The sequence below is a fragment of the Megalops cyprinoides genome, chromosome 12 (genome assembly GCF_013368585.1).
Source record: "Megalops cyprinoides isolate fMegCyp1 chromosome 12, fMegCyp1.pri, whole genome shotgun sequence".
NCBI lineage: Eukaryota > Metazoa > Chordata > Actinopteri > Elopiformes > Megalopidae > Megalops > Megalops cyprinoides.
In genome coordinates, this window is record NC_050594.1 from 6044481 (window position 1) to 6065552 (window position 21072).

Consider the following 21072-nt stretch of genomic DNA (forward strand, 5'->3'; position numbering starts at 1 on the left):
CCATACACAGTTAAACAGTTTTGGGGTTAATGAAGGTTCTCCTCCACAGTGTTCTTATTTCATTGCTGTAGTTTCATCTGACAATTGACAGAGCACTCAAGGCTAAAGCTGTCGTGGCTTTCTGGGAGCTTATGCCAGCTTTTCATCTGTCGTCTGTTTCACGTCTGTCATTCTGACCCAGGCAGTGTTTTGGATAAACAAGGTTGTAGAGTGCTTGACATTTTGCTGTTTTAAGACACACATTTCATAAATGCTGCCTCACTTCAGTTAAGTCACATGACATCATAGAAGTCTTGCGCAAAAACAGATTTTGCAGACAGCTTTATTAAGCAGACAGTGTATGTGGAGCTTGAACCTCTTTGTTTTGACTGAGCTGTAATCTGCTGTATTGATCTTTTTTTTTTTTTTTTAACTGAGTCAGACACAATCCTCAGAAAGCTCAGTGTGGGGGCCCTGAGTGGCTCAGTCAGCAAGGCCCTCGTCTGAAATGTAGCCCGAGCCCTACGGCCCGTGTTCGATCCATGCCATGTCATCAGCCCGCAGCAAACATACTGTAGTGGGCTGTGTACAGTATGCAGTGGGGAAGAAACGCTGTGTGTCAGAGCGTGGCATTTTCCTCCACAAGCACTTACAAATGAGTGCAGAGGGATGGCGTGATGAGACCAGGAGTGAGCGCTTCAGTTTGTGAAGGGAGACCTGCAAAACATTGCACTTCTGTGCTCTGCTGCCTGTTTATGGCTGCAGCCGTGGTGCAGGTGTTGCGACCCGAGTGGACCCTGTACCTTTATCAGCCTGTTTCAGGTGTGATGTGGGCTGCTTGAGCTTTGCAGAAACGTTGTAAGCATTGCATCAGTAGTGTAATTATGGGTACTTTGTGCGGTGATATACCCTCACACAGTGTGGCTAAATATGACCTGATATGATCTGACATTCTCTCTATTATTTTTGGAAATTATACTTGTAATAATAGTATTTGTGGTTTTTTCTGTTATTAGTGAGTTCATTCTTTCAAGCGGATTAAATTTGCTCTTGTATTTTTTGCTTTAGACAATGGGATGACATTTCAATTAACTATTTTGAATGAATAGCTCTAGACAAGGGTAGTCTTAGTACCCTCATTACTGGATGGCACCGAGTTTGAGTGCCTGCCACTGAGGCTCCTTTGAAGAAGGTTCTTCACCTGAATCTCGTCAGTCTTCTAAATACATCAGCAGTGCACCTGAGTCACATTTCACATTAATATTCACTTACTTTCTTGTGGTTGGTGTCTGAACTGAAGTGGCGTCTGAGAGGTTGTGCGTGACAGAATGTCTCTGCACATTTGGAAGTTAAAACATGGAACTGGAGGAAAACGCTTTAAAGATGTTTTATGGAAAAATGCCTGCATGTAATGTATAGATCCAGACCTCGCCTTGTTTCATCGGGAAAAAGTCTCATTTAGTGTAACGTTACATATCGGACTGTGATGATACAACACAGCTGATGTGACAAACAGCTGATTAATCAGTTCTGTAGTGCTGTGCGGGAGATTTCTGTCTGTCTATTTTGAAGACTAAACAATCAAAAAGTAAATAGTATAAATTATTGTGATTTTGAGTGTGCCCTGTTTGGCTGTATAAGCCAGCTGCCATAACACCCCGCAGTTCTCAAGTAGGGGGCAGTCTTCCCTCTTGACCTAACCAGAGACTGATGCTCCAGTGCAGTGATGGGGAAGCTGTGATGTAGGAGATGCAGTCTTTCAGGGGAAAGCGTTAGCTGATTTGCTGACTCTTGAGTCATCGGAGATCCCCTGGCGCTTCTCGCAAAGTAGAGGCTTTCCTGGTGTCCCGGCTCAGTTCCCAGCCAGACTCTTTCAGTGTGACCATTTAATAATCCCCAATGTAATTGTCTTAATAATTCCCACCTCATCAGGTGTGTGGTAAGAGTGTGAAAGATGTTTACCCAGGTGGTTTCTACACGAGTGGCGGGTGAAGTGTGCCAACCTAATGTAATCCATAAACTAGTTTTTCATTGGTGAATAATTTTATTCATACCTTCATGTGTTCATACCTTCATGTGTATAAGTGTGTTGTCCAAAGTGTATGAGGTGTCAGAGGTCACTTCCTGTATAGGGAGGGGCAGTTTCCTGCGGGCAGCTCAGTGTCTGCCATCATGTTTCATGGGAACAGCACTGCAGAGACTGAGGAAGGGTTTGCAGCCAGTTAAACCATTTAGACCTGGCAGAGCAGGTCAACCGTAATGGCTTACTTAGTGTTGTTTCAGACGGGACGGGACGGGACTGGGGGGGCTGTGTGTGTGGAGTGGGGGATAAGTAGATTCACCCTGTCTGTTCTGTCCCTGTTAAATAACCACTGCTTATTCAGTAAAAACAATTAACGATCATGTCCGCTACACCGTGTGCAGTGAGCCTCACGCCCAGTATGTTAGTATGTTAGAACCTGTGGAGGAGTACACATCTCCAGCACTGACACAGACTCTGCTCCCTGTCTCTCCTCAGGCCCTAATGAAACTGACACCAGGGAGCTTCCTACCCCAGTAAGAGAGTGAACAATCAGCAGCAGGACTTTTCACTTACGAGGTTGAACCTCCCACTAATAGCCTGTCTTGTAAAGCATGAATTAAAATTGCTGTGACATTCCAAGAATGCAAAAATACGCTTTAACTCGGCTGTGTCTACCTCTGCCATGGATGCAGAGTTGCAGGGCATCAGGAACACTAAACAGGAGCCGGCACAGACGCTGTGTCAGGAAACTGTATCAGCTGCTTAAATGTGCAGGATTTGAGAACAGTTTTCTGAACCAGAGACCTGAATCAGACTCTGGAGATGAAGTCGGTTTCATAAGCTTTAAGATGTTCACTCAAAAAAAAAAAAAAAGTGCAAGTGATGGCAGAAAAGTTGTGGAAGATGAGAAAGGGCTGCAGGAAATAGAGGTTTCAGGCAGGGGCAGGAATCGGGTTATTTTATAGCATTGCTGTTGCTGTGGCTTGGAGGTAAAGAGGTACACAAAATGAGATCGCTTGGGCCGCTGGGGCTGAGAGAACAGAACAGCATGGATTTTATTTAGTGATCACAGCACATCCTGCTTCTGGTGTCTGGCAGGGCGTCATCACTGCTGGCCCAGGTGGAATGTATAGCCTTTATGGGATATATTGTGTATTGTATATATAATACACCTTGCTGACTGCCGGGGAAGCTAGCTTCTTTGCTGTGTATCGCCCAGCAAGCCACTGCATATTGGTGGGTGCAGGACGTGACAGAAGTTGCTAAGCTTGCATGCATTTAAGCAGTATGCCTTGTGGGAGAGTGAGAGCGAGAAACGTGAGGAAAGCCGCCACAGCTGTCATCGGTGCCATTTAAACCTTGACTGAGAATTGGCCTAACTGGCCTGCCAGCTGGCAAATTAAATGCATCCTCTGTATGAATGGCTGGGTTTTGTGGTGACCCAGGTACCCTGAGTATCATAGACCTAAGGAGCTCTCTTTGGTGGCATGTTGGTCACAGTCTACTTTGTTTAGCGCTGTCTTGGGTTTTGGCAAAAAGTCACTCATTTGCTTGTTATTGATAATCAGGATACATCTCATCTATGCTTAGTCTTAATTTGTTTTCGTGCAGGAGGATAAAACCTAGATTGTGGATTAAAAGGGTTTGGAAACGTATGCTTGTTGCTTGCAAACAAGGCAAAAAATGCTTGCTAATTTTGATAATTATTATCACGCCAATTTGTCAGCTACCATAATTGAGCTTAACTTGAGTGCTGGAATATTAGAGGTCATAACAATCCAGTGAAAGAAGGTCCTGGTGTATATGAAAGAGAGGGGGCCCGGCCCAGCTAGGCTGCCAGAAATGCACTTCAGTTGACAGAAATCTAGTAAATTAGAGAGGCATTTGATGGGACAGGAGTATTCCTGTTCATTTTGCCTAAACGGAGGTTTGTACAGTTGTGCATAAAAAACTTGTAGTCTGAGAGGCTGAGTCCTACAGCCCAGTTCGCATCCAAACTGTGTCATGAGCCGACAGTGACCGGGAGTCCACAGCGATGGAACAAATTGGCCTGGTTCTGCCAGGGGGTAGCATTGAATGGGTGTGTGAGCAGGCTCCCCGTTCTCGTAAGGGAGATGCGCCTATCTTCCATTTGGCTTTCTGATGCACTATGGGACTTGTAGTCTGAAAAATAGCCACTGTCTGCAGTCAGACGTGTCTGAGGGTTGTGCTTGTGCTTCAGTGCTCCTGCATGAGAGCAGTGGTTGCTGGGGAGACGGCAGGTCTATTGTGCACAATTCCAAAGTTATCTTGCATGTGTAAATAGAGGGTGCCAGGGGAAACCGAAGAATCTGCAGGCGAGTGCGATATCAGTATTTATACGGGGAGTGTGTTTAGGTAGATTCAGCGATTACATTGGCAGAATAGAGGCTCATTTGAAATAAGCATTGCCTCTAATTGAGACTCTTCTGATTTGTATCCACAAGCGGTTAGCGCTGTGAGAAGGAGAGTGGGAAGTGAGTATTTATTGGTGGGGCGCTGGAGAATTTTACCCGAGTAAAGAACATATTATCCTTTCCTATCCAGTGGATCCTATCCACAAATCCTTTGGCACTGAATTGTTGAAATGCTGCAAGGCTGTAGATGTCATGACAGAACAACTCATCCTTGTTGACATTCAGTGTACTGCTTATACCCCCTGGCCCCCCACCCTCAAAGCTTAAATTGAGTGTGACAAGATTCCACCTGCTCTCAAGTGATGTCAGTATTACAAGCACAGAGCAGTAGTTACATAATCTCTTGCTGTACACAGCCCTCTCGCTGACCGTACCATTCTGGAACTCTGATCGGTGGCACATGCGTTCTCTCAGATCTGACTGTGCTGGAATGGGAATGAAATTGGCTGTGGTGTGAAGGGTCTCGCAGCTCTGTAGATCTTACCTTGTCGTGTGAAAGAGCTGTGTTTTCATCAGATCAGCAGACATTACAATATCGGCTGCAGAAGAGGGACCAATTTACTGCCATGGAAACAAAACAACAACCTGGATGCCTCCAGACAGCGGTTATTCACAGGGTTCATCTGGTAGCACTTGATGTATCCAGGGAAACGCTTTTCCTGCGCTTGATTTTCTTAATTATGTACCTTAAGTCCTGTGGTCCGCGGGATGCCCATATCCACAGCTTTATACCTTTGTGCACCGTCGAGCCTTTGCACCAGACTCTGCAACTGTGGTCCTGTGCCAGCACAACAGCTACAGAGCGCCACTTGTGAAAACTGTGCATTAAGGGAAGGCGTGGCGTGAGCCGCCTTTGCAACATCACGGCCTGCTCGTTCTGCGCAGCCGGTCAGCGTAGCGAGTTCCTTCCCTGCACTTTTCCATGTGCTCCAAGTCGTGTGAAGGAAACGGGGCCAGTTACCTCAAAACGGCTAACACAGGTCATCCGCAGCAAATATGTCTGCACATTCTGATATGTTACAATTAGCTGACATGTCTGGACATTACTTATTTTGTTCTTTTTGGTAGGGTTTTTGCAATGGTTTAAGTTATCTGCTATAATTAGACATAATAAGTCATTCATAGTACTTTGCATACGTTTGAGCCAGCCAGAGTGTACCAAGTGATGCAGGGAGCTGCCTAATTCATCCTGGGTAATTGTTTCCATGGTGAATTAGCTCATCCCTCTCGGGAGACATGCGTGTGATTGTGTTCGGATTTCATTAGGTCCGTTTCGGCTTAAACCCGTTTTGAAATTGGATTTCGCCCTGGCAGAATTGTCTCGACACCACTGACATTGTTGAAAGTACTTGTCTGTCGTCTCCCTTATCTCCCTGCGAGGGGTTTCTACATCGTCCCTGTGTCTGGTTTCAAGAGGCAGAGCTCTTTCACTGGGGGGGTTTTCGTTTTCTCACTTTCTGTCATTTTTTTTTTCCTTCTCTTTCAGTTCTACAAGCATGTCGTGCAGAGTGTGGAGAAGTTCATTCAGAAAGTGAGTATCCCTGTTTGCCGCCCAATTTCACTGGTGTTCACCTCACACAGTGTAACAAGACACACACAGCATGTAATGCATAAATACAGAAAGTGGGAATTTCATTTGTCCTGTATTAGAGCCTCAGGAAGTAAAGTGTCGCATATTTAGTCTTTACTATATGACTGTTCGTATATGTGAATTGTGTGTTGTAAACTGAAGGCCGGTTTAGAGATGTGAATTTCTATATAAGGGGCAGGGCAGGGTCTGCATGCATTTAGATCTATAGTGGCTTGAAGAATACCTAGATGGTAGATGATTTTTACTTATTGGGTCACTAAAAATTTTAAAAATTAAATCGGTGGTTGCTTGAAGTGGCAAGGGCATATTCTGAAATCAGTGTGAGAAGGCTGTGATTTTGACGTGTAATTACCCCCCTAATCGAACTGAAACGGAGCGCCCGTTGCTCTTTTTAAGTTCGGTTCATATCTCTCCAATTATCCCATTGCACTGCAGAGCCTTTGGTGCTGGTGGTAATTAAAGCGATCTGCTCCGTAATGAAGTTCAGATGTGATTGATCCAGGGGCAGTACTGTAAACAGGCTGCGTGCACAGCTTCAAAGGAGAGCCCTGTAACGGCGGCGTGTCTCCCCTCTCACCAGTGCAAGCCCGAGTACAAGGTCCCGGGGCTGTACGTCATCGACTCCATCGTGCGGCAGTCGCGGCACCAGTTCGGCCAGGAGAAGGATGTGTTTGCGCCGCGCTTCAGCAAGAACATCATCGGCACCTTCCAGAACCTGTACCGCTGCCCGTCCGATGACAAGGTAGGGGCTCGGATCCTCCTCTTTCTTCTTTTTCTCCTGATGTTTGTTGGCAGCTGGACAAACAACTTACAACCTTTTTACCGCCACCTGCTGAGCTGGAGTGCGAATTGCAGTGGTCGACATGCCTGCATGTTCACCGTTATTGCCCCATTTATATAGACTCGGTCCTTTCTGCTGTACGCAAGAGGGACGTCGGCTTTCCCTGTGGGAATTTATGATGGAAGATGCTTTGGTGGGCCTTCCTTCCTGAGTTGTTTGTGTTTTGTGTGGTGCCGGTTGACATGAGGATAAAGTCTGGTAATGGGTCTGAAGGGTCTGAAAAGCCTGTGTGGTCATGCTAATGGAATCAGAGCCTCCTGTTTAGAACTGTAGTCAGACTAAGTGCTTTGGGAATGACTTCTCAGAACCAGTGGTGTAAGAGCAAACCCGTGCATGTCCAATAAAGAGCCTTATGTTTATGAGAGGATTCTCTGCAAAAAAAGAAAATGCTGCCAGCACTGTTTTTCTTGGCTAGGGAGATGCAGAGTTACAGGACCTTAATTTCAATTTTTGTCTATTCTTGGATGGTAGTGAAGCTATTTTTAATCTTGTCACAAGGGAAAAGATTCTTAACATTTGATGTGTGGTGTTGTATGGTTGTATTGTATTATAGTTCTATCGCTGCTTTAATATTGGATTTTTTCCCCTGGATTGATGCAGGCCAACCAGTACTATAAATACCACTTATTTAAAAAAAACATTCTGTTCAGAATATAGTTAGAGGGTTTTGCACGAATTCACTTATGTCTGGTCAATTGCATGACCAGCCATTTCTGCACTATTTTTCTAATACATCTTCTTACGTTCATGATGAACCGGGTATCTTTAGGAATATTCTTTAGGAATATCTTTAGGAATATTCAGTATAACAGATACAGAAAAGCTAGTCAACAGAGAGCTAGTTCTATTTAACAGAGTGAAAACAGAGGGAAAACCATACATGTTCACTATTTTTACCTTCTAAATTGGCTTAACATTTCTGCCCATATCCACTGCATGCCCGGCAGTATTTTACATTGGACATGAAGTCCCTTTGTGCATTTGAATGTTTGCAGGTATTACTTTAGTGTCCTGCTGAAGAGAACTCACAGCTGCACTGTACCTGTGAAAACGTGTCACTTCCTGATGTGCAGGTGTACGTGTGTACCCAGCAGCCCGCGCTGCAGGGCTCCATCAGGCTCCGCCCTCACTGTTCCCGTGTGTGTGTGTGTGTGTGTATGTGTGTATGTGTGTGTGTGTATGTGTGTGTATGTGTGTGTGTGTGTGTGTGTGTGTGTGTGTGTGTGTGTGTGTGTGTGTGTGTGTTGCAGAGTAAGATCGTCAGGGTGCTGAACTTGTGGCAGAAGAATAACGTCTTCAAGAGCGACATTATCCAGCCCCTGCTGGACATGGCGGCTGGGCTGCCCCCACCCAGCCTGACCCCGGTGACGGCCAGCAGCACAGCCACTGTCAACAACACTACGCCCGGTCAGTACGCCCGCAGACCCGGGCCTGGACACCTCTGCACACACACACCGATACTGCATCCGAGTGCATACACCAGTACTACATCTATATGCACACATACCAGTGTGTATCTAAACACCTATATGCCAGTACTGCCCTTGCACACACATATCCCAGTACTGCATCTGAGGTCAAATACCAGTACTGCATTTATGCATATACCAGCACTGCGTCTGCAATATCTGCAGCAGCACTGCGTCTGTGTGCAAGTAACATTACCACATATGCATGTGTATGAGTTCTGCATCTGCTTAGATATGCACCAGTGCGGCAGCTATACACATACCAGCACTGCATCTGAGCTCACATACGCAGATCACAAACAGAAATTCCTTCTGCCCACAGCTGCTGCAAATATGCTCTGTGTTATACTGACCTCCGGTGGTTAATTGCCCCAACTGTTGTTGATTTTGAACCTAGCTGTGAAGACAAGGCGTGAAACGTTCTCTGCTTATGCTGTGTATGTAATGTGAGGAACTGTAACCCTGCAATATTGAGACGATTAGTGTTTTGAACTGTTGGGTCTGCTCTGTGCTGCCATCTCTCTTAGCCGAAATCCTCTCCCCCGTACAGGAACTCCCGCGACCCCCGTCACCCCAGCCAACATCGTACAGAGCCTGCCCGACTGGGCGTCCCAGATCTCCAACACAGACACCGTGGCTGCGGTGGCCCAGATCCTGCAGAGTCCCCAGGGCCAGCAGGTGAGCGCACTGCTGTCCTCGCGTTCCCCAGCCTGTCGCTTCCCTCTGTCAAGAACGTTCCTGACAGTAATTTACACTTCCGGTAATACCGCAACTGACAGGCATATGGTGCAACCCAACCCGTTGGGCTGAGGGTAATGAAAAGCTTTGGCTCAGCATCTGAGGAGGAACATAAAGTCTGTGTGTGAGAATGCTTTGAGTTTGGGGGTGACTTTAGTGTAGTAAAAAAAAACTAGGCCACTATCGCCTGCGTCTCTGCCAACCCCAGTTTTCCCCATTTGTGCTTTGGAAGAGGATCAGGGGTTTGATGCGACTCCCAGCTGTTCCTGAGCTGGAGTGTAATGCATCCTGTCATCTGTTGCATCAGCAGTGTTAATGGGAATGTGGATGTGTTGACATCACATGCTGTCTGTGTGTGCGCATGTATTGTGTGCTTGTGTGTGTGTGTGTCTGTCTGTCTGTCTGTCTGTCTTCATGAGTGTGTGTGTGCATGTTCCTGTGTGTGTCTGTCTTCACGTGTGTGGTGGTGGGGGAATAAACACATATCTGTGTGCGCACGTGTTGTATGGCTGTGCACATTTGCGGATGTGTGCGTGCGTGCGTCTGTGAGTGACTTCACGCTTACATGTGTTGGTGTGTGTGTGTGTTCACACAGATACGTGTGTACGTGTTTATTAATTCGTACATATGTGTGTGTTTGTGTGTGTGTACGTGTTTATTAGTGTGTATATATATATGTGTGTGTGTGTGTGTGTACGTGTTTATTAATGCGTACGTGTATGCGTGTGCGCGCATTGGCAGCTGCAGCAGCTGGTGCAGAGCCTGCAGATGCAGCAGCAGAAGCCGCAGCCCTCCCTGCTGCAGGCCCTGGATGCAGGCCTGGTGGTGCAGCTCCAGGCCCTCACAGCCCAGCTCACCGCCGCCGCCGCCGCCAACACGCTCAACCCGCTGGAGCAGAGGGTGTCCTCCTTCAACAAGGTGAGGACCGCTGCACGGGCCAGCTCAGATGCACGACACAGGAGGCCTTTGCATGCAGTTTATGGTCAGGGTAGCAGAGGCAGCAGTGTGGTGCAGTGGTAAGGAACAAGGCTCATAACCCATAGGTTCCTAACTAGATACCCCAGTGGAGCAGAGCTGTTGTGCCTTTGGGCAAGGGACTTACCCAGAATTGCCTCAGCAAATATCCAGCTTTATAAGTGGATATCCTAAAAATTGTAATCCATGTAAGCCACTCTGGATTAAAGCATGGGCTAAGCAGATGTAGCGTAACTTAACAGCTACACTCATAACATGATGTCTGCTAGAAAAGTGATGGCCAAATTCATTTTTGATTTTTTTTTTTTTCCCCGTTGAGTGATTTATGGAGCAGTTCAACAGGTGTTTAAAATAAGCATGCAGCCCTTTTAGCAGTTATGGCATGGGTTGATATTTACTCCAGACAGTAAAATGTAAAGCAGATACAGATGTTATCTTGTCTCAGACGTTCTCAGGTGTGTGTGTCATGTTAAACAGAGCTGTGTCTGAACATGCCTCCTCCTCTCCCCCTCCTGTAGAAGCTGTTGGGACAGTTTGATTTTGGGAATGATTCTGAACGCACCGAGGGGTCCAAAAAGGACACATCATCCTCCCAGCTGTAAGTTTGCTGTGTGTTCCTCCTGTTTCATTCTCTGTAAAAGTGTTTGCTGTGTTGCCAGGCAACCTAACACAGCCCTTTTGTGTATTGTCATTTGCTTAAGACATTTTGTGCTGAAAGTGGCGTTTCCTGCTGCAAGACTTTATCAGTTCAGGAGCTCGCTAGCCAGCTGTATTTTTGTTAATCCTGTCAGTTTGAAATGTGAGACTTAAAAAATGCAGATGAAACACGTGTTGTCTTCTCTATATCCCTTCTGTGGGGAAGAGCAAACGTAAAATAAAGTGGAGTATGGTTTTAAGAATGTCAGTGATATCTAATGCCCTTTTCCTTGGGGGTGATATGTCACTCTAGTGAGAAGCTACATGGTGGACATCCACGCTGTCTGAAGTGACTGGGTTGTGTGTGAGGCGTTAGCATTGCTTCAGTGCCATTCTGCCGCATTCGGCCTCGCTAACTCCTGTCACACCCCCCCCCCCCCCCCCCCCCACAGGCCCATGGTCTCCGAGTCCATCAACAGCTCCATCTTCCACCAGCTGGCCGAGCAGCTGCAGCAGCAGAACCTGGAGCAGTTTCAGAAGCAGCTCCTGGAACACCAGCAGCAGCAGCAGCAGCAGCAACAACAGCAGCAGCAGCAGCAGCAACAGCAAAAGGTGCTAGCACCACTGCACTGAGCTGACCCAAGCAGCTCAGTTACCCCTGACGGTCTCAGTGTGTGGCTGAGAAACCTCTTCCCAAGAAGCAGGAACCAGAACCAGTCCCTTCTGGTTTATTTACTGCCAGGCCTCAGACACGTGTGCTAGGTCCATCAGCATTTCTCAGTCCTGCGGGGAGGGGGAAGGCAGAATCCCTGCGTAATGGAGAGAAATGCACAAAATGCAGCTACATAAGACCATGTAGCCTGTTAATTTTGTGTGTAGGTGTGGATCTGTGTTGCTGTAGAATTTATTTTAAAGTGGCTGATTTTCAGCAAATAAATGGTTTTTGTTGGCGTGTCGCTCCTCCAGACGATGTCATCAGAGGGCCAGGAGGCCGTCTTTGGGACCGAGAACTCAGCCACGCCTTCGCAGAGCCGTGTACAACAGCAGCACCAAGAGACGGAGGCCAAGCTGGACGACTCCATAGACAACCAGCAGCAGGCAAGTCCTCCTGACACTCAGGACCCCTCCAGTTCTACATTCTACCTTTTTCGGTCCTTTAGGAAATAGTGCAGGCAGCAGCCTGCTCCGGTGGTTTAAGAACTGGGCTTGTAACCCAGTGGTTGCGGGTTCAATTCCCAGATGGGACACTGCTGTTCTGCCCACTAGCATGGTACCTGACGTCAATGGCCTCAGTACATTTCCGGCTATATGTATATCGTGTACAATGTGGGGTATATAAATGGCTCCTACAAAGGAGCAAGCACGTGAATACTGTTGCACAAAAATGCTGAAACACTAATGCAGAGAGTCACGTGCTCTGCTTTCGCATGCGTTGCTGTAGTCACCAGCTGTATCATTGGCGTTGTGTGATTGTGTTATGGCATCTGTGAACAACATTGGCTTTGAAATGTGAACTCTGGAAGCTCCACACCTCTCTGAGGATACTGCATGTGTTCAGTAAAGATGTGTAGCTCGTGATGTGGGTAAGGTGCGCGCCTCAGCCAATCTGTGCGTCCGTGTGAAACTCAGGACATGGATCTGGATGAGGGGCAGGACATGGTGGACGAAGACATGTTCGAGTCCGAGGAGAAGAAGACTGGGAGCACCAGGTCACGGACGCGGTCCAGGTCCCGCTCAAGGTGCGGTCGGTACAGCTGCATCGACCGAACACAGTTTAAGAAAGTCCAGTGTTGGTTTTGGCATTGCTTTTAAAAGGGCAGTACTGTTCAGCATTGACTGTGATGTTTATGCAACCCACACTTGCCAAGAACAGAATAATTCATTTGCCAGTGGAGCTCAACCGTGTGGTGAGTCTTGGAGTACACTTAAAGCAGCTAGTGTGGGACTGTAAGATAAATCCCGTGAAGCACTATTTTCCTCCATCCATGCAGGGGCAGTTGGCTCTAGCTTTGTTCACAGGGCCTCAGGTGGTCAGAACCATTACGATGGTGGTGATGTTGCAGGAATAGAACCTCATTACCTTTTACTCTGGTCTGAACAATAAGCTGTGATCATAGCCCCTATGTGACGCTGGGTTGGTAGATTATGTTGTAACCCGACTGTGTGTGGGATTCTGTCTGCCCTCCAGGTCTCCCAGGAAGAGGCGGTCACGGTCGCGGTCGGGCTCGCGGAAACGCAAGCACCGCAAGCGCTCGCGGTCTCGCTCCCGGGAGCGCAAGAGGAAGTCGTCGCGGTCCTACTCCAGCGAGCGGCGGGCGCGAGAGCGCGAGAAAGAGCGTCAGAAGAAGGGGCTCCCGCCCATCCGCTCCAAAACGCTCAGCGGTGAGACAGCAGTACCTGCCGTCGGTGGAGGCCGGCCCGTGGCGTTTAAGTTCACGCGTTTAAAACTGTTCTTCCTTTCGTTTCCACAGTGTGCAGCACCACCCTGTGGGTGGGACAGGTCGACAAGAAGGCCACGCAGCAAGACCTCACCAACCTGTTCGAGGAGTTCGGCCAAATCGAGTCCATCAACGTCAGTACACAGCCGAGAAATAACCTTGTCTGGAACATTGTAAAATGCGTTGCAACACCCTCAGTGCAGAATATTTGAGATTTTTTGAGGGGTCCTGTGGGCTGAGGAAGGGAGCCAGTCAAAACAACGTGAACCAAAAAAAAAGCCCTCCATTGTTTTTCAGCCAGTGCGTCGTCTGGAGGGATGTGAGATAATTGGTCTGCAGACAGTGCACGTCCTGAGTCATTGATGGTATTGATTTGGTGAGCGTGGTGGTCTGAGCGAGTCGTGTGTCTGTGTGCTGCTTTCAGATGATCCCTCCGAGGGGCTGCGCTTACATCTGCATGGTGCACAGACAGGACGCCTACCGCGCCCGTCAGAAACTCAGCACCGGCTCCTTCAAGATCGGCTCCAAAGTCATCAAGGTAAAACGAAGGGCCCCACTCTACTTACAATGACTGCAATCATATTTCATATGAGTGCGCAGAATGTTGATGGACATTTGAATTATGGGATGAATACTGCCCAGGATGCAAGGGCTTGAGGCAGAGTTGCAGTTGAATGATGTAGTGTTGTTAATGTGTAACGTGACTGAAAGTACTTCAGAGAATATTCGTGTACCAAGTACGTAACGGCACAGGAAGTGGAGGACTAACTCCTGTTTCGATGTGTTGACTCCAGATCGCCTGGGCCCTGAACAAGGGGGTGAAGCAGGAGTACAAGCAGTTTTGGGACGTGGACCTGGGGGTAACCTACATCCCCTGGGAGAAAGTGAAGTTGGATGACCTGGATGGCTTTGTGGAGGGAGGCATGATCGACCAGGAGACTGTTAATAGCGGTAAGTCCAGGGCTCCTTCAAGACTAGAGCTGTCTGACTATCCCCCCTGCTGCTTTTGTGATTTATTACTAACACCTTCACATAAAATGATATAATGGTGAGAGCACGTCATTCACCCCTTCCTGGCTAATGAGACTATAATCTAGAATTAATCACAGTTGACTTTGACCCAGAGCAACAAATCCTGGCCCATGCCTCTGTCAGTATGTGTGGGGAAAAATGCTTTCTCGTTTAATTTCTGTTCTCTGCTTCTCTTTACAGTGTTTGCACAGAGGTTTACTTACTTAAAAATTTCAAAAAATTTTATACAAAATCATTTCCTTAGCCTTCACCCGTCGATACTGGAATAGTTTGTGCCTTAATTCAGTTAGGACGGGTGAGAACTGAGAATAAGTCCTGTTGCCCCCCTCTGTACTTTTTTGCTGTCATTTATTTTTTCTAGTGTAGCCACCAAAACTGTTTGCAGTGTTTGACTGATATTTGCAGCAAATAGGCATATAACCCCCAGTTTATATGTAGTAATTCAACCTTCCTTTAACCAGGGAAGTCCTGTTGAGGGAAAAAAAAATCTCATTTCCAAGGGAACCCTGGCCAGGGATCAGCCAGGCATACAAATTACAACGACTTAATGAATTAAAATGACCAACTGTTACAGTGAGCACGCTCTAACAAATGCCTAAAAAACAGATTGGGTTAAGAACAGCAGATGAGTGTCAGAATAGTGTTTAAGAGAACAGAGGCAAAGCCGATTAGAAAGCAGTGCAAAGGAAAGGGCGCTGTATGGAAATGGTGGGGCTCGGTTTCCTGATCCTTTGCCGTTGCAGAGTGGGAGGCGGCGCGGAACGCGGAGTCGTCTAAGGAGACGCCCAGCGCGGCGGCTGCAGCGGCTACGACTGCAGAGACCAGCAGCCTGAACAGCACCCAGACCGAGGCCTTCACCCAGCCCGTCACTATGATGCCTGTACAGGTAGCCGTTACATTACAGTGCATTACATTACATTACTGCTTCCTAGCTAATATTCCTATGTAGCTTGCAATGTTTTTATGTTGTAAATTTATACGGGTGTGCTTTTATCAAGGAAGTTTGGGTTAAGTAACTTGCCCACAAGTTACTTGCACAAGCAGTGGCCTCGGGGGAATTGAACTGGCAACCTTTGGGCTGCAAGCCCTGTTTATTGTAGGAAACCACGCTAAAATTCAAGAATTTATCTAAATTGTGTCTGGAAGAAACTTTTTTGAACAAAGTTTGCCTGAACGCTTGGCTTGAAGACAGTGAAGGGAAGTGGTGTTTTGTTGTTGTGGATATGAAAGCCTTATATATTTGCATCTCTTTCATTTCTGTGCAGCTGCCTCCTCTGCAGTCAGACAGACTGTCTCTCTCTCCCTCTCTCTCTCTCTCTCTCTCTCTCTCTCTCTCTGTCTCTCTCTCTCTCTCTCTCTCCCCCTCTCCTTCCATCCCTCCCATCCATCATGTGAGCACTGCACAGTCACTGCCCTACAGAAACACAGCCAAAGACTCTGGTCAATGTAAAAATTTACATTATAATATATGCCAAATTGAAACTGACCTTCATGTAAAACCAGCTGGCTGTAATTATCTGAAATAACACGCAGTTAAACTGTTGTAGGGTTTTTTTAAATATATAAATTTTACTCAGTTTCCATCGTGGAACAGCTAATTGTTTTTCTTCTCAGCTCTTGTATAAGAAAAGGACTGATGAAATTCAGTAATGAAGGTAGCTGTGGAGTAATTGGAGGAAAACCTGGGAGCCCTTCCAGTGTAGCCACAAAGGGGAAGGTCCAGAGCTCATTACTCTTAGACACTTACACGGCCGTCCCTCAGATTCCCCGCTCTCTGCTGTGTGGTGTTAAGCTGGCGGTTTCTGCGGTGTGAGGCTTTACGCTTGCGGTCTTTCCTGTGATTAACGTTTACCGCCGTCTGGAGGCCCGTGTTCAGCTCTCCGGTTTCCCCTCCCTGGGTCGGCCTTAATTAAAATGTGTGGAGGTGAGGGAGGATGCAGTGGCTCTGTTTGCTGTTGGGTGGCCTCTTCCAGCAGTGCGGAGACAGGGCGAACGTTCGGACGGCTTTCTGGCGCGGGGTGCAGACAACACACATTTTTAACAGAGAAGACTGCTCTCTTGTTCGGCACGTAGGCGAAAAAACAGGGGCGTGTAGATCAAATCCATTCATAAATCAGCATTCGGTGCTTTTCCAAAAACATAAGGCTGAGATTGTTTCAGCATACTGCCTTCCACGCGTGAAACTGTGGCACTGTGTTAGCAGCCTTTTAATACCCAACTCAAAACACAGAATTTTATTGCCTTCTTGTGAGTGTTTGTGTGTTTATATTGTAACGTATGTTGTATATTGTATTGTATTGTATTGTAAAGCCTGTTGGAAGAGTACTTTGAGGTGGATGAAGTACAGTGCACTGATGTGCTAACCACCCACTTATGTATGAACTGGTGTATGACCTAGTGTGGTGTATGTATTCATGGTAGACTGAAGACACGCCTCTTTAGGCTGGATCCTGACTCCCCTACCTAAATATAACTCGCCTGCCCCTGATGAGTCTCGCCACAGTGGAGAGTTGTATAGTGCTTAAGTACAGTGTAGCATGTGTGTCTGTGCAGAGACGTGTGTGTGACAGTTCTCACAGAATTTTGTGATAGGCTGGCGAATGGACAGATGAGATCAGTTCCCTGCATGTACTATTTTTCATGTAGCATTGGAACATGTATTCTGTTGTTTTGCATTGCATTTATATAATATTTTCACTTGTTTGTGAGTCCCTCTGGCTGAGAGTGTTTGGCAAATGACTGAATAATAACGGTAATCATCATAGCATTAATAATAATAATAATAATCTCGTTTCAGATTCCTGTGGCACAGGGTGTCCCTGCTGTGGGGCTCGTACCCCCTTCCTTCCCCGTCACCATGGCGATGCCCCCGCCGGGTTTCGGGCCTCCGCCTCCGTTCCTGCGGGCGGGGTTCAACGCCTCCCAGCCGCCCCCCGGTAAGGCTCAGCGACCCTGTGAAAGGAGGGGCGCAGACGAGCCCCTCTCTGATGCCTCAGCATGTGGGAGAGTTAATTAACTCCAGCAGCCTTAATTAAAAGCGTCCGCTCTCCCTCGCAGGATTCATGCCGCCTTCCGTGGTTCCCCAGACGACTGTGGGGTCCGGAATCCCCCAGGTGCCCACGCGTGAGTACAAGCTCCATGACCCAGAAAAAGAGCTCTCAAAGTGGTCTCTTTCAGCGTTGGTAGCCTTCTTGACACAGGACGTGACTGTACAAAGCCTCTGGGGTGCAGGCTGTCCGAGCTTTAAAGAGTGGGTCCCTTGAGGACTGTGTTTGTTACTGATGAAGGAACACTTTCTCTCTCTTTTCTCACTTTATTCCCCTCTTTCTTTCCCTCTCCCCCCTTCTTTCTTTCTCTCTACCCCCTTCTTTCTTTCTCTTTACCCCCCTCTCCTTTTCTCCCACTTGCTCTCTCCATGCCCCTCTCTCCCCCTTGCTTTCCAACTCTCCTTTCCTCTCCCCTTCTCTCTCTTTCCTTCTCTGCCTGCCTCCTCCTCTCCCCCTCCCCTTCCCTCTCCCTCCCTCTCTCCCTCCCGCCTGCAGCTCTGGTCCAGTCATCCATGTCTGCGGGGCAGGACAGCAGTAAGAACACGCCGTTCGGGGCCCTGATCCCTCCCGTCAGCACCATCCCGGGGAGCTTCATCCCGCCGGCCGTCTTCAACCCCGTGGGGGTGCAGCCGCAGCAGGGGCCGGATAAAGCCACTCAGCCGGCCGAAAACCTGGACGCTGCTGCCGCTGCCGCCGCCGCCGCCGCTGACATCACACTGCAAGGTACGGAACCAGGGCCACTCACTGCCATGCACCTGAGCTTCTGAGCGCTTCCATCGCACACAAGAGCTGCATAGCTACGCCTTTATTGGTTTTTGTTTTGGTGTAGTTTTTTTGCAGTGAAGACAGATGATATGCTAAACGATGACTAACACATTAGAACAGAGTATACACAAATAAAAAATAAATGCAAATGCACTACACAGAAACACAGGCATGCAGTGGTTATTTACACACCCACACCTGAAACTCTTTAACTCTCAAAAAGACCAAAAGATATTTCTCGTAACACATCTGTATTGTTTTGTTGTCACAAAGTACTAGAATAGGGGTATGATTTCTAGAGGGAATCAGAAAGCCAGAAAACTTTCTGTGGAGGGAAACCGGAAAATGCCTCCTTTATCACTGAAAAATGTGGCTTAGAGACAGTGCTTGAAGGGAATAGAAGCTTGTGGATGCTGGGTGCTGTGTATGGGTCCTTGTGGGTGTAGCAGGGTGCGTGCTGGGTGTAGCTGGGTGGGTGCTGGGTATAGCGTGGTATAGCTGGGTGTAGCTGGGTGTAGCTTGGTGTAGCTTGGTATAGCTGGGTGAAGGTGGCTGTAGCTGGCTGTAGCCGGGCGTTTGCTGACAGCGCCGTGTTCCCGCAGGGATGCAGAACGCAGTGCGGAGCGGCATGGGCCTGCTGGGGATGCACCCGTCCGCCTCGCTCACCCACCCGCTGCACCAGCCGGGCCTCGCAGGGCAGCGGGTGCCGGGGCTGCTGCCGGGGGCCGGCGCCCGCATCTCCCTCCTCATGCCGCACAGACTGATGGCCCAGGCCAACAGCATGGCCCCGGCGCTGGACCCCGCCCTGCAGGCCCAGACCCGCCACCGCGGCCCCGCCCCCTTCCCCCAGCCTGACCCCTTCAGCAGAGCCGAGGGGGCTTTCGGGGGGCCCCCTGGCCAGCCCCCCGACGGCCCCTCCCAGCCCAAGGAGGAGGCCCCTGGAGGCGCCGACGGCGTCCAGCAAGAGAGGGACCAGGATTACCGCTTCCCCCCGCCGGAGAAACAGGGGGCGGGGTTGCTGAGGACCCCCCTGGAGAGCCGGCAGGCGAGGGAGGGGCCGCAGGGCCCGCAGGGGGAGAGCCGCGAGGGCCAGGCACGCAAGGAGCAGCTCGGCGGCTTCAAACAGGAGAGCCGCTGGGGCCCGCCCAGGGGGGACTTTGACGAGCGCGATTTGCGGGGGATGTCCGCGGGGGGGCCCAAAAGCTTTCAAGAAGAGCGCCCTGGCAGCGGAGCGAACTTCCCAAATCGGTTTGAAAACCGAGGAGGAGGAGGAGGAGGAGGTGGAGGTGGAGGAGGAGGAGGAGGAGGAGGGCCGGCCTGGGGCCGCGGCGGGAGCGGACCGGGCGAGGCCGACCTGCACCAGGACTTTGATGACCGCCGGCGGCCCTGGGACAGGCAGAGGGACCGGGATGACCGGGATTTCGACTTCCGGAGGGAGATGAACGGCAGCCGCCTGGCCCGGGAGAGAGACCGCGAGAGGGAGCGCGGCCGCGAGAGAAACCGCGAGCGTGAGCGAGAGTGGGGCCGTGACCGTGACCGTGACCGTGACCGTGACCGTGAACGCGAGCGCGAGCGTGAGAGGGAGCAGGGACGCGAACGTGACCGGGGCCGTGAGGCCTGGGCTCCCCCCGCCCCCCAGCCGCAGGCCCCCGCCGCTCCCGAAAAGACTGCAGACAGCCAGGAGCAGGAGAAACCACAGTGGGTGAACGGGGCGGAGTCAGACAACGGCTCCGCCTCTGAGCTCAAGTCTCCGCCTGCCGCAGAGGAGCCCCCGGCCAATCCGGAAAAGCATGCCTCCCCCAAGGACGTAAGCAATGAGCAGAGTGAGCCGAAGGAGGAAGCTGACAAACAGCCAGTGGTAGAGAAAACAGACACTGAGGGGACATTATCATCACTCAGTAGGTAAAGATCATTTTGTAAAGTTGTAATCTCTGTACTGATTTGATATGGCTGGCTTTGGACCTGTTAGTAAATTCACTTATTGTCCGATGCAGATAACCTAACAAATGTGTGTGCATCCTTCACATAACTGTATACAAAGTTAACTCCCTTTAGATGGTTCACTCGAGGATTAAATGGTAGGTAATATTTTAATTTGTTTTTAGTTGCAACGGAAAAGCCACCCCCAACCCCCAACCCCCCACTGTTTTAACAAGGTGAATTTTCATGAAGTGCTTGCCAAGATGTTTTTAATGTAAATGTGGGGGGGGGGGGGGGGAGAAGAGCTTTGACCTTCCTATGGAAGAGTGCGAGGCACCCTGACTGTTTCCACAGATTACGGAATGCTTGCAAACAGCAGGTGCTGGCCTGTTCGTGTCTGTCCTCTTTTAAAATGCCGCAGCAGAGTTTTCATTGAATGCCTTCGTGGAGTTTGACGGTGTTTTTTGTCTTTTTAGCATAATATACACACAAAAGTACAGTGAGAAGTTTCCGTTGTTTTTTTTTTTTTTTTTTTTTTGAAAAAGGAAAAATTTTAAAGATTAAAACATGTCCTGTGTCATCCCAAAAATAAATGTCTGTGATTTTTTCATTATACTGCAGTGAATCATGAAACAGAAAAAAAGAGAAGAAAAATGTACATAAAAAGATTAAATGAATGTTGGGTGCTTTGTTTTTAGTTGCTAATAAACACTCTGTTTGATAAAAATGCTCTAGGATTTTATTTTCTCCTCTGTATACGCTATTGGCTACCCTCCGATTTAGAAGCGGAAGGACGTTTTTCCCCACATCTAAATTCAGCATTAAAAGATGTAGTGATGTGACAGGATAAATTACCAGTGCTGAGAGACTCATTTACCCTCAGACTGCTTTTATTAGTGAGTCTGTCCTTGAAAAAAATTAGCAAAATGCCACATTCCGTCATTACCTACACATTTTTAGTTTGACAGTTGCTTAAACTAACCAGAAATGTTCAGAAAATAAAACATTTAAGGCTTTATTATTCCCACTTTCAAAGCTTGAAGATGAAACCAAGTCCATGACTTCAGAGTAATGACTTTTTTGTCCTGCCAGATGACATCAGTAATGTCATAGTAACATTCACAGCTATACCTTTTTGAAAACTAAAAACTTGCGCTGTTTGAACGAGAACATATGCATAAAA

The 21072-nt window shown here is 48.4% G+C and overlaps 1 protein-coding gene across 1 annotated transcript in view; it reads left to right on the forward strand.

The window, feature by feature from the left end:
- scaf8 (SR-related CTD-associated factor 8) overlaps nt 1-20510 on the forward strand; it is a 37212-nt gene extending 16702 nt beyond the window's left edge. Inside the window, exons 3-20 of the mRNA XM_036541594.1 lie at nt 5924-5968; nt 6609-6770; nt 8120-8276; nt 8889-9016; nt 9818-9994; nt 10570-10649; nt 11140-11299; nt 11654-11785; nt 12317-12426; nt 12876-13069; nt 13159-13259; nt 13550-13663; nt 13920-14076; nt 14901-15043; nt 16955-17093; nt 17215-17280; nt 17700-17927; nt 18572-20510. Coding sequence (XP_036397487.1) covers nt 5924-5968; nt 6609-6770; nt 8120-8276; nt 8889-9016; nt 9818-9994; nt 10570-10649; nt 11140-11299; nt 11654-11785; nt 12317-12426; nt 12876-13069; nt 13159-13259; nt 13550-13663; nt 13920-14076; nt 14901-15043; nt 16955-17093; nt 17215-17280; nt 17700-17927; nt 18572-19875 — 3597 coding nt within the window. The 3' untranslated portion in view covers nt 19876-20510. The remainder of the gene's footprint in view (nt 1-5923; nt 5969-6608; nt 6771-8119; nt 8277-8888; nt 9017-9817; nt 9995-10569; nt 10650-11139; nt 11300-11653; nt 11786-12316; nt 12427-12875; nt 13070-13158; nt 13260-13549; nt 13664-13919; nt 14077-14900; nt 15044-16954; nt 17094-17214; nt 17281-17699; nt 17928-18571) is intronic.
- Nucleotides 20511-21072: the final 562 nt, after the last annotated feature.